The sequence below is a fragment of the Cynoglossus semilaevis genome, unplaced genomic scaffold (assembly GCF_000523025.1).
Source record: "Cynoglossus semilaevis isolate Cse_v1.0 unplaced genomic scaffold, Cse_v1.0 scaffold1102, whole genome shotgun sequence".
NCBI lineage: Eukaryota > Metazoa > Chordata > Actinopteri > Pleuronectiformes > Cynoglossidae > Cynoglossus > Cynoglossus semilaevis.
The window spans coordinates 365673-382615 of NW_007585110.1; the positions used below are offsets into that span (position 1 = coordinate 365673).

Consider the following 16943-nt stretch of genomic DNA (forward strand, 5'->3'; position numbering starts at 1 on the left):
CACGTTCCTGTAGTTCTCAGTCTGTTTTTGGCACCAGGTGAGAAGCCTGCTGGGTCGGATCTCTGAGTCTATGCAGGAAATCAAGAATAAATGTCAATAGAAATTAAACTTAATGAACAAAAAAGGTTGGAACAGTTGCTTTAGTACATAATTGTTTCTTATTCTTCATGCATACATGTCTTTGTCTCTGGTACATTTTAATATTGCTTCAGCATGGGCTCCTTCTTTGGGTTTTGTTCTCAGGTCAGATTCAGATTAAAAAAAGTCGTTTCTTCAGTTCTAATGTTAGTTGCAGTAAATGCAGAATTTATTGGAAGTCATCGTTGATCCAGATCTTCACGACCGTTGCTTTAAGGAAAGGTGTGACAAAGACATAAAGTAGGCTAAAATGTCAATAAGAGGATCCACTTTAAAGGGGTAGTTTCTTCTTTTTTCCCCTTGAAGTTGTCACAGGATATTCCCTGAAGGCTATGACTCCCAGAAAAGTGAGAATGGGAGAGACTGGGATTGTGAATCTATTCAAAGCTCAAACAATACCACAAGAAAGAAAGTACTATCATGCAGGAACATCAGTGTGAATAATCTGAAAATGCGTCACTGCAACTTTTGAACTAGAGATTACTCATGAAAACTTGAGTCACTGCCTCCTTCTTGTACACATCTGCAGTATCGGCCGAGACAAAATATTTTCTTTCTCTGTGTTTGAGTTATGGTGTGGACTTTTGATGGAAAAAATATTTGTATTACACGGGAGTGTTCGCCAGTTTAAAGACATCTGGCATTTGAAAAAAGATCTTCTTGATCTCTGGACCACATCCGAAAAATTCTTGTGAGGTCAAATTGACGACAGAATCCTCATTTGTCCCTGCATGTTAAACCTACCTCGCCTGGAAATGTTAACAGGACGTCGAATGGTAGCAGCACGTTCCAAAGAGCAGGAATTCTTCAGCTCTTCGCTGATGTACAGGTGACGCACCTTAAACAGAAAGAAAAAAAAAGATGTCACAGTTGAATGATCAGATTAGAAGTTGTAGATAAGACTAAAAATCTAGGACACTCTATCTCACCTGATGAGGCCTTAGACAGGAGTAGTTAAGGTTTGGGTACCGGGTTCCAGGGTCTATGGTGTACTGGTCAAAGTTTTTAGCAATGTTTTCTGGGGTCGTCTGTGGAAGCAGCCTGTAGATGCTTTCTCTGCAAAAACAAGAAAAATAGAAAACAACATTGTTACCAACTCAACTCTTGACACTATCACATAATGTCTTATATTGTGTTCATCCACCTCTCTGCCAGCACCTCCAGAGCAGGCCGACCCTGAGCCCAGCTCCTGACCATCCAGGCTGTATCAAACGCGGCCAGAAAACCTCTGGCACAACCTGTTCCCATCGGCCAGAAAGGCTACACAGGAAAACATTGCAAACAAAAGGGTACAACTTAATGTCAAATCTTTCAAAACCTGGGCCTTTCTCCTCACAATATGACACGGTCTGCTTCTTGTTACCTCCAGCAGACTGTCTCCGACAAGTGCAACCAGCAGCTGGTGTCCGAATCGCTCCCTGACCAGAGCGGCGTTCTCGGAGGCGTACATGTTCGTGAAGTCAAACATTGCGACGTCTGGCTGCCCAAAGTGGTTGATGGCAAAGTCTAGAGCGGGAAGTTGGTTGTTGGTGCCAAAGTCAGCAGCCTCACGGGCGTAGCACAGGAGAGCTTCCTGGTTTACATTTTCATTGCTCAGCAGCATTAGGGTGTCCATGTAATCCTGGTGGAGGAAGAGGTGGTGTTTATTTAGAGTTAGTCCTGGGCTCAGAGTTCAGCTGCACACGGCTCTCTATGTGGTTGATCATTTAAGGGTTCAAACTAACTATGTTAGCAGCATGGCTGTAGTACACATCATGAACCTGGTGATGTGGACAGCCTCTTATTAGAATTGGGAGCGTGAAAATGAATGGATTACTTTGATTGACAGCTGGATTAGTCAATCAAAGTAATCCATTCATTTTCATGCTCCCAATTCTTTTGCAGTTTGAAAATGTGTCATTTTGTATCCAAGTTTCACATTAACTTTGGTCATGGAGTATAGAGAACTTTATGGTCAACACATTTTGAATGTTATTTTTTAAATATAACATGATTGATTTTTGATGGTTGACCAGGTCCTTTTACGCCTATTATCTGCTGCTTTACAAATATGCATAAGAATAATGTTAATGTCTGAGGGACATGGTAGTTTATGACATTATCCTGTGATGAATAGTAGTTCATTTTAGTCACTACAGCCTTGAATAAAATCCTAACGATCGTCCTTAATGTATAGTTCTTACATTTATAACAACTCCTTTGTCCAGAAGACTCTGTTTCTTGGCTGTCATGACAAAGTAATGCGTGTTGTCCTTGTAGTACACGATGTTCTCTAGATCGATGCCTGCAGACATTTACATTGTTTTGACATGGTTAGGTATGAGAGACTGTTAAGAATTCCTGCAGAACTTTGACAAAGAGGAGGTTTTTTTCACCTGTTTTCCCCTTGAGGTCCAGAAAAAACTTTTGGTTGAAGATAAAGGCCACTCCACTGATCTCCTCTACTTTGGCCTCGGCTGTAGTGTTTCTGTTGATGAAGTTGGCTGTGATGGCTATGGCCAGTTTACCCCTGAACTCTTTTCTTTTAAAACCTTGAAGAAACAAAAAATTAAGAAGAAGAAGAAGGAAAAAAGTGACACAGACACAAACCATAAAAAACCTGTTCATCTTCCAAAGAAAACCACTCTATAAAACTTGTCTCCTAAAAACCAGAGGAAATCTGCTCTTAAACCATAATTACTAGTCACATTTTTAAGAAATGAGGCAATTTTCCAAGGTGAGCTTTATCCTTGAGATAAAACAACATGTAACATGTTTAGATAAATAAAGAAAATAGAGTTGGCGCTGTTTAAAAATGTTGCTGTTAGTATCAAGAGATAAAAGTTACAACAAAAGGGGAACACATTGACCGTTTGACTCTGTGCTGCTGCAGCTGTGCCACAGAGAGGAGCCGACTGCAGGGAAAAAAAAAATCATCTCCCCATAGGCTTTCTCATAATTTGAGAATGAGCTGTTCTGGTCTGGCTTAAGAAAATGCCCTTTTTAGGAATAAGCATCTGAAGTGAATCAGTTGTTAGATGACAACATTTGTAATAAAGAGGTATAAAACAGTGAGACACACTCGTGGACAAAGTCCAACTTGCATGTGTTTCAGCTGCTGCACCCAGGCCCCCAGTGCTGTTCTATTTACGTGCAGCACTTTCAGTGGTTTTAATGTGTAATCTTACCACAAGGAGAGATCAATGGCTTCAGTACAGATGGGTTGACACGGGGGGGTGGGAGGTGTGGGGATGGGGGCGCTTGAAAACAGCGATAATTCAACTACAGATAACGTAGGTAAAGACACTGCAGCCGCGGTGTCAACATTAACTGACAAAGTTCATTTGAGCATTTATGTGACAAGTCTGGGCTTTAGATTCGTTTGTGGACTGTTATGGACATGTTGAGGCCATCCTGAAACCAGGCCAACGTCAGGTGGTACACTAAAGCTCCCCAGGTTGGATCAGAACATCCCAAATAGAAACATCAAAGAGACAGGGTTGAGAGCAGTGAAACACAATATGTTTTTATAGTACACTGTAAAAGAAAGTCTGCATGAACTAGTAAGACATTATCTTCCCATCAAAGGAATTGCATTTCTTAACAAAATATTATGAGTAATAATGCATAACAAACGTCTTCTCTGTGCGATCGTCTCACCTTCCAGAGTGTTCCTTCGGCCGTCAGCCCCAACCACTGTATCAAACTCAAAGTTAGCAACAGGGTGATCAGCTGGTCGGATTGCAGCCCTCCATCCCAGCACTGAGCAACAGAGGGACAGAGAAACAAAAACAGAGAGGGTTGACAAAGTCCAAAGCACCAAGATCTCTTCAGGGAATGAAGAGCAGGAGAAATGTCCGCAATTCAAGATAATTTTCCGGACAAATTTCTCCTTTCTGGACCACACGCAACGTTGATATTTTTTTAATACGGAAATGGTAAAAACACTGCTCTTCTGTCAGCAAAGTCTGGACAAATACAACAATGTTGCTTGTATTTTTATAAGAAAATCTATAAAACATTTGTGAACAGAAAGAGAACTGAAGTATAAAGGCGTCTGTACCAGACCTCAGATTGTCATTGTTTTCCATATAAGCTGTATATTGCATGAGAGGCGACACAATTTTAAGTGGTTTGTTCTACAAAGTGTGAGGGGCTCAGGATCAGCTAAATCAGCTCGACAAAATTCCTTCCATGATGTCAAAGTCTGTGCTGAGGACGTCACAGTAGAAGAGCAGCGATAAGTCTGTGGCTAAATTTGGGGAAGGTCTCTCATTGTTATCGGTGTTGATATTACAGCAGAAGAGGCAGCGAATGGCACAGGGGTGAAGAAAAGGTGATTTTGATTATAATACCCACACATTGCAAGGTACAGACTCAAATTATAAACAATATAAAATAAGGCTGAATGTGGAAAGATTCCCTTGTATTTGTGAACTTCTTTAAATATATAGATTTGACTTGATTTCACAGTTTTTAGTATACACATAGTAGCAGAGTTTCAGCAAATCGTCAAGCATGGCATCTTGTGTGGACGTGACCCATCTATACATCTATATGGCTAATGGCGCTTTACAGTTATGGCTAATTGTGCTAATAATTCCACAATTATTACAAAGGTGCAACCAAATGAAGCAAATAACACTGATGTGATGGAGACCAACACTGTTGTGATGTGTTTTTCAGTGGATGTCAAGGAAAATAAACACCACCATGTGAGACGTGCCTCACTTTACAAAGTCCAGCCACAGCTGCAGGAGTGGGAGGGTAAATTTAGCTCCTTGGCCTTGCTGCACAGGTCTCAACAAACACGTAGATCTGACCCAGTGTTTATGTCATATTTAAACTTTTATAACACTTCCCCTTGATGTCTGAGCTTCCAAACTTCACAAGTTATTAATCATGTGTCGGCGGGTGAATATAAAAGCACAGTTACTCTGTTGTTTGGACATTAAACTGAGTGAACATGTAGATAAATACCTTCGTTTTCCTGATCCTCGGGAGGTTCCAGCAGCTTCACAAACTCAACATTGATGTGAAACTCAACTGCTACAATGAGCGCAACCTTCAAAAGGATCAGCTGCAGCTGCTGGATGCCTGTCAGAGACATTGACACAATATAGATTTGTACATGTCGCAACATTTTCACCTTTGAGTCTAACACTATGCTTCTATCTGTGCTGTTATTTCCACTTTAAGTTGGAGATTGAGAAGGAATAAAAAAACATGTACTGTATGGTTTGACTTGATTATGTCTTTTTGAGTCTTCTAAACTTAATTAACATTATATCGTATCTAACATTCACACAGGATACACAGGACGATAAAAACGTAGGTAGGTTGTAAATCTAGGGCTACATCTAAAATCTAGTCAATCGCTGTTTTTTCTGTGACAGGTCTAGACTGCTGGGGAACTCCCATGTTGCACCAAGGCCTTAAAGAATGTTGAAGGTGATTACATTTCAAAGACAAAACATAAGCTGATGGTAAGTTTGGTTTGTCCCTCAGTCCAATACTCACTGATGTGGTCTATGGCTCCAGCACAGAATTTGCCATAGAACTTTTTGGCCCCCAGTCCCCTCAGGTCATGAATGGTGTAAGGCCAAAGGTGCAGCACATTGTTTCGGGAAAAGGAATCTCTCTTTTCAATAACCACCACCTTGGCACCCATTAGAGCCAGCTCAATGGCTGTCCGCAGGCCACAGGGTCCGCCACCTATGATGAGGCACTGAATAAAAGACAACGACAAATTATAAAACAGACGACCTGAACGTGAGTTACTTATTTAACTATTTATTTATTGAGAATATTGTTACTTAAAATGGAAGTTTGAAAGGCAGACACTGTAGAACAGTACAGTCTGAAGGTGACCTGTCATCCACTGTGGGTTCTGATGAGATGACGGACACATAGTACTGTAAAGTATGCAGTTGTAGGTATTAGATGTTCATACAGAGTCATCTTGACCTGCTTAAGCTTCTGACAGCTTCTTATGGCTGCTTTAAACCTGGTATCAACATTTGTTCCCTGTAACCTCATCACATGTGGACAACGCTAAACACACGTGTTCACACCTGCCCTGAAAAATGCATCATGGATGTTTCTCCAATGACAAAAGATCAGATATGGCTGGTCCTGCCGTACATGACTTTCAAAACAACACGATATATTTAAAAGACTTATTTTTCCAGCTGTCTCTTTATAAAACAACAGACAGTATATAACAAACAAATCTACGATTAGGTCGACTTTATGGAAACTGGCTCTTTGTTTTTAGTTCCTGAAGCAGCCTCAATCCAACCAGTCCTTTACAGAGCATAAAATTGAAAAAAAAAAAAGAGTTTCAGAGTGTTCTGCAGAAGAGATTAGGAAAAAATGTGAACAAAATAAGCATCATTACCTTACACACATCAAAGGTGTGATTAAAAAAAACAACATCACCCAAAAATGTTCTCCAAGGTTACAGAGCCCGTCGAGGAATGTGTGGCTCCAACATGAAGTCATCCTTCAGACTCCACTCTTTATCTTTCTTTTCACTGTCTATCTCTGTGTGTCAGTATGTGTGTGTGGGGGGTGAGTGGGTGTGTGAGTGTGTGTTTGTGTTCTCTATCTAATCCAGGACCAACTGACTCCTGAAGGTCGACCGTTGACCCAGGACTGGAGGGACGCAGATCTCGTCCCTCCAGTCCTAAAAATATCTTTCGTTCTCTTTTTAATACTTTAAGCTTCTTCACTACTGTGTTTAAACTACTTAAAAGATTTTCTGCCAGATATATATATATGTACTTGCTGGGTTAAGCCAGCTGACTTTCTGCCTTCCTTTGTGTCCAAAGACAAAACTCCAGGGACTGACTCTCTCATGTCGGTCCCTGGAGTCCCAGACTGTTTACAGAGTATTCAGTGTCAGCAATCCAACCGTACACATCGCAAACAGGAAGACTAGACTTTAAGCATTCTGTATTTTCCCCTCTTTCACAGCAGGGTTAATTTATCTGTGGTTTCACTACATCTGTGGCTTATGAGGAACAGGATGGCGTCAGCACAAATCACCTGAGGTTATGGGAATGACGTATGTTCAGGTGTTTAGATCACAGCAGGTGGAGTCTGGACAGGCCCGCAGGCAAGGCTTTTTTACACAAAAAATCCCGAGTGTGTTAGTCAGCCACAGAGTTGGCGAGATGTTTACAAAATGACATCAGACATGTGCACATTTACAAAGTCAGTTTGTTCAGATCATCTGCACATGTTTTTGTCTGAACGGTGGGAAACGGATTTGATATGACTATCACTCAGTACCACATTTATTTGTCTTTTTCCATGTACTCTGTCATCCTTTTTTTCCAGATAGGAGTGTTTTTCCTTCACGTTTGCTGACTCAGAACAGATGCACTTCCTTTTGAACCTCCCACAACTGACCTTGTTCCTATCAGTGACGTAGACTCACCCTTGCCTTCGTGATGAAGGCTAATGTTCAGTCGTTACTATAACAAGGTGGATAAAAACCCCCCCGCAGTTCCCAGAACTGTCACTTGTGGAATACAGACAATTAAACTGAATTCATAATAAGTAGCTTCTCTCATCTGTGTTGATTAAACTGTACTAAAAACAATTAAGTTCAATGGTTTCTTATGATTAAAGTACCAAAGATGCATCACTGCTGTGGCCATACAGTACACAAAACTCAACAAGACTATCAAACATGTAACGATCATGGCTGCAACAAATTTCTTTTTTAAAGACCAAATCATCAGTCATTATTATTTGTATTGTCATAGAAGTGCAAAGAAAACAAATGTTAATAAGAATTACAGGTAGAGTATATGTATCTAAACCGTGTTTCTTACATTATGAATGAAAAACAACCTTTGACTTGTCCTTTTTCAACAGTTCAAGTAATGATTCAGCACAGTTTCAGTTTTTAACAAACCTGGAACTATCTGCCCTCCAGGCAGGATTCCTAGTGCTGCACTCTCCAAGCTGATTTCAGCTTGAGAGCAGGACTACTTTATGACACAAAGAAGCTTTAAAAATCCAATCCAGTATTAAAGTCAAAACTCTGTCTTCAAGAACAAGTAAAACATTCATATTTAGAGGCCTATGATATAAGAGTCACTGTTGGACTGGATGTTTTAGTACCACTAAAGGCAGCATTTCAATGACTACGGTAAGTAGACAGAAAACCAAAGGTTAAAAGTAAGTGCAGCCAGATGTGTCACGTCGTAAAATTCTGATGACATCACATCCCTGGGTTGCCGCTGACTGATACGACATCTGTCAGTGTAAAAGAGCTGAGCTGCCGTAAAATCACGACTTGTCACTTTGTGGTTCCCCCAGGAGATATTACTAATCCAGTAGAAAGCGACTGTCTGTCTCCAGAGTTTATATCAGCTGCGCACTCTGACTGTCTGTCTGTATGAACAAGACAACAAATATGTCAGGCTAATGAAAGAATTAGCCCAGTATGCAGACAATCCTGTTTGACCTAGAAGAACTGTTAAAAACTTCAACCTCTGCTGACAACTAAAATCTGACAACATTCTAATTTAACTGTTAAATGTCTCTGATAAAATAGAATATGAAAAAAGTAATCGAATTACAGTTTGGACCGGTGGATGGGCAGCACAGAGAACACAGTCAATAGAACTGGGGCCAAATATTACCAGCTGCTGAGTGAAACACTGAGGGTAGCTGTAGGCTGATGGGTAATCAAACTCCTCCACTCATTTGAATATAGCTGCTCTGTTGCAGCTGCACTACTAAATGACAATAATACCTTTAGGTTTTGATTGTAAGAGATTAATAGATGTTTTAGTGCTTTATCTTTACAATCTCCATTTGCGGATATTAAACATTCATAATAAACTATGGCCAAAAATGTGTTTTAATTAAAATGCTATGTTTAAAGAATTACTTGGAAGTAATTCCATAAAAAATCTGCTCTAGCCTAAAAAAAAAATCTTTAAAAAACAGGACTGTAGTTTGACAAATAAACAACCTAAAAATAGATGGCCAGAAATATAAGAAATTCCATTCGAGTCTTAATATGGTCAAAATGCGTGTGTTCAGTTACCTTGGTGCCAGCACAAGCTTGACCTTTCTGGTACTCCTTGTGGGACATCCTCTTGTCCAGTTTAGTCCACAGTGCTTTGGCCTTCCAGGTGGTGACCCCTGCCTTCAGGCTGCTGTAGAAGGAGTCGTTGTCTGCAGGGTCCAGGTCCAGCTGTCTGCACAGGAGACTGAAGGCTTGGAGGCTTCCTTTGCAGGTGGAGGCCTGGACAAAGTTCTCAAACAGTTTCCCCACATTGTCCCTCTCCTCCTCCATCTCTCCCATCTTTCCTTTCTCTAGTGGATGGTTTGATGTGCTGAGGCGCCTGCCTGCTGTAGCACTCTCTGCCAGATGTGGCTACACCCTCTGCTTGGCCCGAGTCATCGTTCTCCTTCTGTGGAGGCAAGGCACAAAAGTTGTGATGTCATCGGATGCCAAATGGATTTTTCTACATTGTGCTGTTAGTCGGATTTTACTGGTGCTGCATCTTTGTCTTGCATCACAGTTTATAAAGTCTAAAGTTTGAGTAAAGCTCGGAACGGACTGATCCAGTGCAAAATGTCAACATTACTGCCATCATAGTTAAAGGGCTGCAATTAAACACAATGATAGAGCAACTACAGTTTAGGTGTGAGTCAGGTAATGTTTGAGTTGAGTTTAAGTTGAGTCTGAACCAATCAGTGCAGATTGACAGATTGATCGTCAGTCATGTGACCACCTTCACATTGGTCACATTGGTAGAAATAACTGGCATCTGTGACCAACATCAGATAAATAGGTAATGAGAATGAATAAATACAATTGTAGTAGCAATCAAAGTATTATTGATGTATTTGTACCTGAAGTATCCATCCAGGAAAACTTCACGACTGCTGCTGTTGGAGGACCAGAAAAAATTAATTCTGCTTTTTCTCTCTTTGCCATCAAGTGTTTTGAAAAGTGGGCCAGATTGAAAAAAACTGTGCCTGAAGATAAAAGTATATTATTGTGATTTTTTAGGGGGGTTGTTTACTGGTTTCGGGCGGAGACCTGTCTGTCTGTGAGTCTTCGGGAAAAGTCTGCCTTTGATATTTAAATATCCTGCGGTGTGGGATGGGTGAGGTCAGAGGAGAGGTCAGCCTGACTCTTCAGGACTACCCCCTCCCTCCCTCTCTAATCCACTAACACTATCACACCCTGTACAGGGGTACCAGGTGGGCTACCTGTCAGTGACAGTGTTGATTGTGCACACCAGCCTTTAGAAATGAATGAAACCCACAACACTTAACGACCTGCTGTAGATCACAGTGTGGTTGGATCATGGTTTTTCTTTTTGACTCCAACAGCAGAGTTGCTCCCTGGAGCTAAATTTAACATTTACACAAAATCCTGTTTGGCTGCAAGTCGCATCCTGTTGTTTTTACAAAACATTAAGAAAAGCGAACAACATCATCATCGACCAACAGAGTTGAACAACGTTTACACAATACTTTTATTTTTTTATTTTTGTTCAACTAATTATCTGCTTTTATCTCCTGCCCTGGGGCAAGACTCTGGTTGCCTTTGGTCTTCACTTTGTTTAACCGCAAACTCAGTGAAGGGACATTCTTGTGCCACGTGGCTGGAGCTGCTTTGCACTGCTCCATCAGCAGGACTCCACCTCTGTGCTGGCACACACACCGGTTCCAGCAGCCACCAAGTCTCAGAACCCCCTCCAGAAACTGCTATTTGAATCACGCAGGGAAATTCCTACACATTTATGCCCCTTTATGATTTTGACTCTAAGCTCAGTGAGTTTATATTAATAATGAGTTGTCAGTGCTGAGCCACAATCATTGGAACCATCTGTTGGATGTGTCTGTAAGGACACACACAGCAAAAAAGGTACCACTAACGTCCATTCTAGACAAGTCGATGCTCAGATCGTAGAGAGAATCAGCCATGACTTCACCATCTCCGTCTGACAGAATGGAAAGTCACTTGTGGGCAGACGCTCGGAACCACAGAGCGTCTGTAAAAATACAAGTAATGACAGAGAAAGCGGAGAGAATGCATGTGCACTCACATGAACACAACTGTCAGAATCTGACTGTATCAGACTAAAAAAAAATCAGGATCTATCAAATGTTTTAAAAAATGAACTAATAGAGAGGAGGTGGGTTGTTAGCTTTTATTGAAGCCACCAACAACGCCTTTTATTTCTGTTTTTTTTTCCCTGATTTGTCTGTACTTTACAATGATACCTCAGCCTGAGCTTAGTAAACAGGAGATAAAGCCAGATATCAGCTTCCAGTATGAGAGGAGGAAATGTCAGGAATTTGAACAATGTACCTGTAACACCTGGACAACCAAAAAAAAAAATTTTAAGTGAAAAACATGACCATCCCATCATTTATCTGATATAAAGCGCATTGTTATTTTCCATACTAATGAAATTTAGTTAACAGTATGTGGTACATATAATATATGGGCAATAATGAGAGAAAATTAGTAAACACTCGTTGCTGACATGTAATACAGTGACTTTCAAAGTCACATGCTGACCCTTTACTACTTTATGTATTGAAGAACCAGGAGGCAAAAGGAGAACAAACTGCAGCCTGTATTTACCACTGTACTTTAGGTAAACAGCATGTAAACATTATGTAAAAACCGCCTGACCCCGCAGTGGGTCTGCAAATTGTTGCTAATATGAAGAGGTCTCAACAAGAACACGTGAAACAACAAACACAGTGAATGAAATCAACTGTACTGTGTCCAAGACACATGAATTTTCACTTTTGTTGCCGACTGGAAAACCCAGTCACACAGTAGTTTCCATTGGACACACATTGCCGCAGGCTATCAGAACACAATAGGAAGCTGACAACACTACGAAAACATTGGAATGCTGGGAAATACACACTTTAGCCAAGCCAGCCAAAGACTGTAATTACAGTGTGGACTCAAGAAAACCAGGAAGGAACCCTCTGTAGGCCTGATAAGGAGGAAGCATGTCTCACAGAGCAATATTCTCATGTGGGCTTCAGTCGGAGGGCTCTGCCCTTCAACAGGCCCCAGACCACGAATTATCTCAGCTCTCTGATATCTGGCTGCGTGCTGGGGCAGCTGTGCCAAGACAAAAGACAAGCTGCCAGGAGCAAGGTAGAACACACTACATGCCAGTCAGCTGCACTAAGGAGAACACTGATAATTCTCACAAACAGAAGGCAGAATGTTTGGAGTTATTTGCCTAGAAATTCTGCAAAAAGGAAGGAAGTAAACAATAATTGGACAGTGGCAGAATCTGGAAAGGGAATATCACCAGAGGTCGAAATCTGAGATGGCAGCGTGATCATACATTATGTAAGTCAACAATAACTAAGCCAGACTCAGAATAGACATAGTGTCATATTACAGAAGTAAGCAGCACATGACCTGGACAGATTTCTACAGAGTTTGGACATGTAAACATGAGGTTGTCTGACAACATCACTGCCTCTGATAAAAACAATCATGATCCAAAGTTCAGCTGTGAAACTCTCTGATGTTCAGGGTTCAGCTGTGTTCAACAGACATTGTTTTCAAAGGCTGTGTTATATGGATGAAAAAAAAAAAGAGTTGTCCTGAGCACAAGGGGAACGTGTGTGTGAACCATCAACTACCTCAACTTCTAAAAAAAAAAAAGAAAATTCTTCCTGCAGAGGGCGTCTGGTTTCCTGTCCAGATCAAAGCAGCGACAGGAGCTGCCTCTGTAAAATTCCACCAACTCTCCAAGTCAGAGACCTCCAGGTCATTTTCCCTTCAACTCCACCAGTAGCCTTTTAGTTAAGCTGCTGGTTTAACCCTTTTGTTGTCATCACATCATTTAGATAATGACACAGATCAGTTCAAACAACATGCTCCACCTATCAGTGAAAGTTCCTGTCTCATCTGGGTCACCCAGACACATGTGTCCGGTTTTTCATGCTGTGGAACAAGGAAGGAAACATATGGTGGAGAGGAAGGAGAAAGTGAGTTTCACACAGCACACACGCCACACTGTATCTTTATTACCCAGAAGACTTTATGTTAAACATTCACTCAATGTCGCAACAGAGTTGTTTGTGATCTGATTTGAAGGTGGACTGTTGTGGTCACAAGAGTTGAGGTGTGGATGTGGGGAGTCGTTAGAGCCCAATAGGACATTGGTATCACCAGAGGGCCAACTGTGACCGTGAGGCCCTTAGAGTCTGTCTCCACTGGTATCTGGAAGAGGTTTGAGTGTCCTGGAGAGAGAACTCTGTTGAGTGATGGTTTCTTCTTTCACTCCTCTTTCAAACAACCTGTCTTCCCTGGCAAGGACATGTACATTCCCATCCCCCCATCATTAGTCCTTAGGGTGTAGATGAACCACTGAGTCCTGGTCTGATGACCTGACCTGATGACCTGGCTCTCCTGTGCTGTTGCATGCCTTTGTACAGTGACTGCTTGGTTTCCCTGATGTAGAGTCATCAACTACACTGCACAGCATAAACCACATTGCTCTGTTTCTGGTGTGGTATTTTGTCCTTCGGATGAACCAGTAGTTGCTGGGTTTGAAATAGACAGGGATTTGGTTTGTTGAGTTTTTCAGAGACATCAGAAACGTAAGGAATGACAAGGTTATAACATTTTTTGGTGTTCTCCTCTCAGGAACAGAGAGGAGAACACCAAAAAAACAGAATAACTGTTTGACCTGGGTGACTGGATGACTAACACTCTAGACAGACATGAAATAAATTATGTTTAGAAATGCTGCCAAACACTACAGTTACTCTGTCAACCAGTTTGAGTCCCACCGACCGACGGCAGAAAAACATAACGTATTTTTTTACACTCAGGAAATCCCAGGATGATTACTCAGACGATAACAGGAAAACGTAGGGTGAGTGTTTCTGTGCTTCGTACTGCTGGATGTTAACGCAAGATCCAGCGAGATGTATGAATCATGGCTGAGTGTTGAAATAAACTGCACCAAGCTTCTGCGCCTGCTGAGGAATCCAGTGTTTATCAAAGGTTCAGTCGTATATTTGATCAGCAGCGCGCGTGCATTGACCTGCAGTCACGGTGGCAGACTCCTTGTTGCTCTTTATTAATGTAACCCAACAGCTCCGTCTGGCAGCACCACACCTCCTTTTATCATGTAGGCCAGTGGGGATATATGGAGTGAAGCTGCAGATCAGGTGGAGTCAGTCTGGGAAAAATAAGGCTAACAGAAAAAAAGGACTATTGTTGACGCACTGGTGCTGAGGCTTTAGGTTAAAAGAAAAAACTCTTTCTGAGGCTGAAGTGATTTAACAGAAGTGTATTAACTATTGTGGAAAAGCTGTCGCTTCTGTTATGACATCGACTTGTTTACAGTAAAGCTTGTTTTAAAATGCAGTTCCACAGGTTGTGGTTTATTCTTTAAAGCTTATTCTTCAGTATGGCAAAATTGTCAGCTACGTGTGGAATGTGGTACTTGTAAATGTTAAAATATCTAACAAGTATGGCTTACGCAACGAACATAGTGAACATGTTTGGAACAATCTCAATTTGGCACACATACTCATGTTCTTCCCTTCACTTTGTGGAGTTAATCTGTCCAATTACTTGGTAGAACTGTGAGTAGATTTTAAAAATCATTACATAGATTATTATATTTATAAATATACTGAATAAAATTAAATACCACACAATTTAAACTTAGCCCAATTGTACATATATTAATTTGATTTTACCCAACATGACTTGTCATTTTCATAGGGAAGGGTCTCAACACTGCCCTCATTCGCAGCCATTGTGCAAACTGTGCAAGTTACAGCATGTGTATGTTTTAAAATGCGTGAAAAACCTTGAAACAGAAGCCTGATTTAGTGGTTTTCTAGTTTTACTGCAGAAACAACTTCAGAACTAGTTTGGGAAATTGTCCACCCATAAACAAACATAAAAAAATGTATTTTATTGACTTGCAATTGATCAAACAGACAATCAAACATGCCTTAATTTACAGATTAGCCCGCACCAGATATTAGAGTAAGAACTGGGCTAATGATAAAAATATTGTCACACTTGAGCAACCCTTTAAATTAATAAGTAAATAATACATAAACAAAATATTAAATACTTGTAAGTTTTCAATTAATACAAGTCTATAAAAAACTTGATCTTTAGTCAGTAAGAAACACTTTTATAAGTTTTATAAGTTCCTTTATATATCAGGAAGAAATGTATGTGTCAAAAAGAGAAAAACAAAATTTTCCAAAACATTTAGGTCAAATAAAGGTTCACTTAGATTTTATTTTCCTTTACTTCCTACTTCCTTTGCAAACAAATATAAATATAACGCAAATGATGTATTTGTCAAACGTAGACGTTTTTTGACAGTTGGTGGTGATGGGTTTCCTCGTTTTAAACAGTCGTAATACGTCGTAAAAAAAAAAGTTTAAATTTATTTATTTTCAAAACTCATTTACATTTCCCCTATTTGTTTGAGTGTGTCTTCAACTCTTTCCTCACCTTGTCTCAGACCCAAACTCACAGCTGTTCACTTCAACGCGGCTCAGGTGTCTCCGCCACAAACAAGCCGATTCATTTAAACATATACATATAGAGTTTAAGAACTCACCCCAGTTCTGAGTCTCGGTCCAGCCTCGCTTCAGTCCAGTGTCTGCCGTTGTGGAGTCAGTGTGTGACTCTCAGTCAATCAGTGTGTGTAAAAGTCACTCAGTCAGCTCCTGTCTGCAGCTGCGGCCAGTGTGTGTGTGTGTGTGTGTTTGTGTGTAGAGAGTGGGCGGTGCTCTGCTCTCACACATATCTCTGTCACACAACTGCTTCTGCCGCTGCTGCTCAGCAGCTGCTTTCTCACACACTGCTGCTGCTAAATAACTCAGTTAAGTTTAAAAACCGTGATAATACAACCCTAAAAACGAAGGTCCAAAATGTCTCCATTATTATAAAGACAGGACAGCCCACCACTAAACAGCATCAAGATGTGGAAGCGGGGACGGGCCCAGACAATGTGGTTAACTTGACATGATTTCAATTCCCCAGTTTAAACGGTTCCCCTCCCCCTGGAAATGTTTTTTATGACTCGATGTAGTTCCACTTTACACCACAAGGTGTCTGTGGCAATACGTGTATACAGAGGAAGAGCTCAATGGTTTAAAGAGGAAGTTGGGTGGTTCCACAAAAAAGATGCCCCTGTGTAAGCAATGGTAACCATATGTGGTCAACTCTAAACCTCACTGTCTATGAGCCTATGTCCATGTGATGACACAGAGTTCATATTAGGCATGGACATCCTTTATGAAGGCTTGTCCCAAAAGTTCTGTTCTGAACACATGTTGTCATGTTCATCCTCCAGTTTCCTACACCACAGTCTAAACCATACAAAATTAGGTTAATTGTTCACTCCAAATAAATAAACCCTGTGCTTGCCCCAGTGACTGCTGCGATTGGCTCAACATCAACCCACAACCCTAAAACAAATTAAGTTGTCAGAAGATCAGTTTAATTTTTGACATCCTGTCAAAAGGCCCATTGAATGTTTTGGGCCACTTATATCTGGCTAATTTGGGTTAAAATAATAAGTCATAATGGTCAACAAAAAAGGGACCATGAAAGCGTTTTTAACCGTTTGACCACATGTATGTTTTTATAATTACACAATTACAATTACATGTTGAAAGCCATTTATGCCATTGTACATGACATGAACACAAAACTGTCAGACTGTTAGAGAGTATTTGTGGTCATGTGATGGACGTCACTTTTTCTGGTACACTTAGGAATAAGAGAGGTGTGTAATCTACGAACTTTC

The 16943-nt window shown here is 40.8% G+C and overlaps 1 protein-coding gene across 1 annotated transcript in view; it reads right to left on the bottom strand.

The window, feature by feature from the left end:
• Window positions 1-16177, bottom strand: part of mical2a (microtubule associated monooxygenase, calponin and LIM domain containing 2a) — a 24100-nt gene extending 7923 nt beyond the window's left edge. Inside the window, 12 exon segments of the mRNA XM_025053556.1 lie at window positions 1-68; window positions 883-976; window positions 1068-1194; window positions 1283-1398; window positions 1502-1759; window positions 2322-2422; window positions 2514-2669; window positions 3778-3879; window positions 5098-5214; window positions 5638-5845; window positions 9188-9557; window positions 15750-16177. The exon segment at window positions 1-68 is cut by the window's left edge and continues 9 nt beyond it. Coding sequence (XP_024909324.1) covers window positions 1-68; window positions 883-976; window positions 1068-1194; window positions 1283-1398; window positions 1502-1759; window positions 2322-2422; window positions 2514-2669; window positions 3778-3879; window positions 5098-5214; window positions 5638-5845; window positions 9188-9448 — 1608 coding nt within the window. The 5' untranslated portion in view covers window positions 9449-9557; window positions 15750-16177.
• Between the last annotated feature and the right edge of the window lie 766 nt (window positions 16178-16943).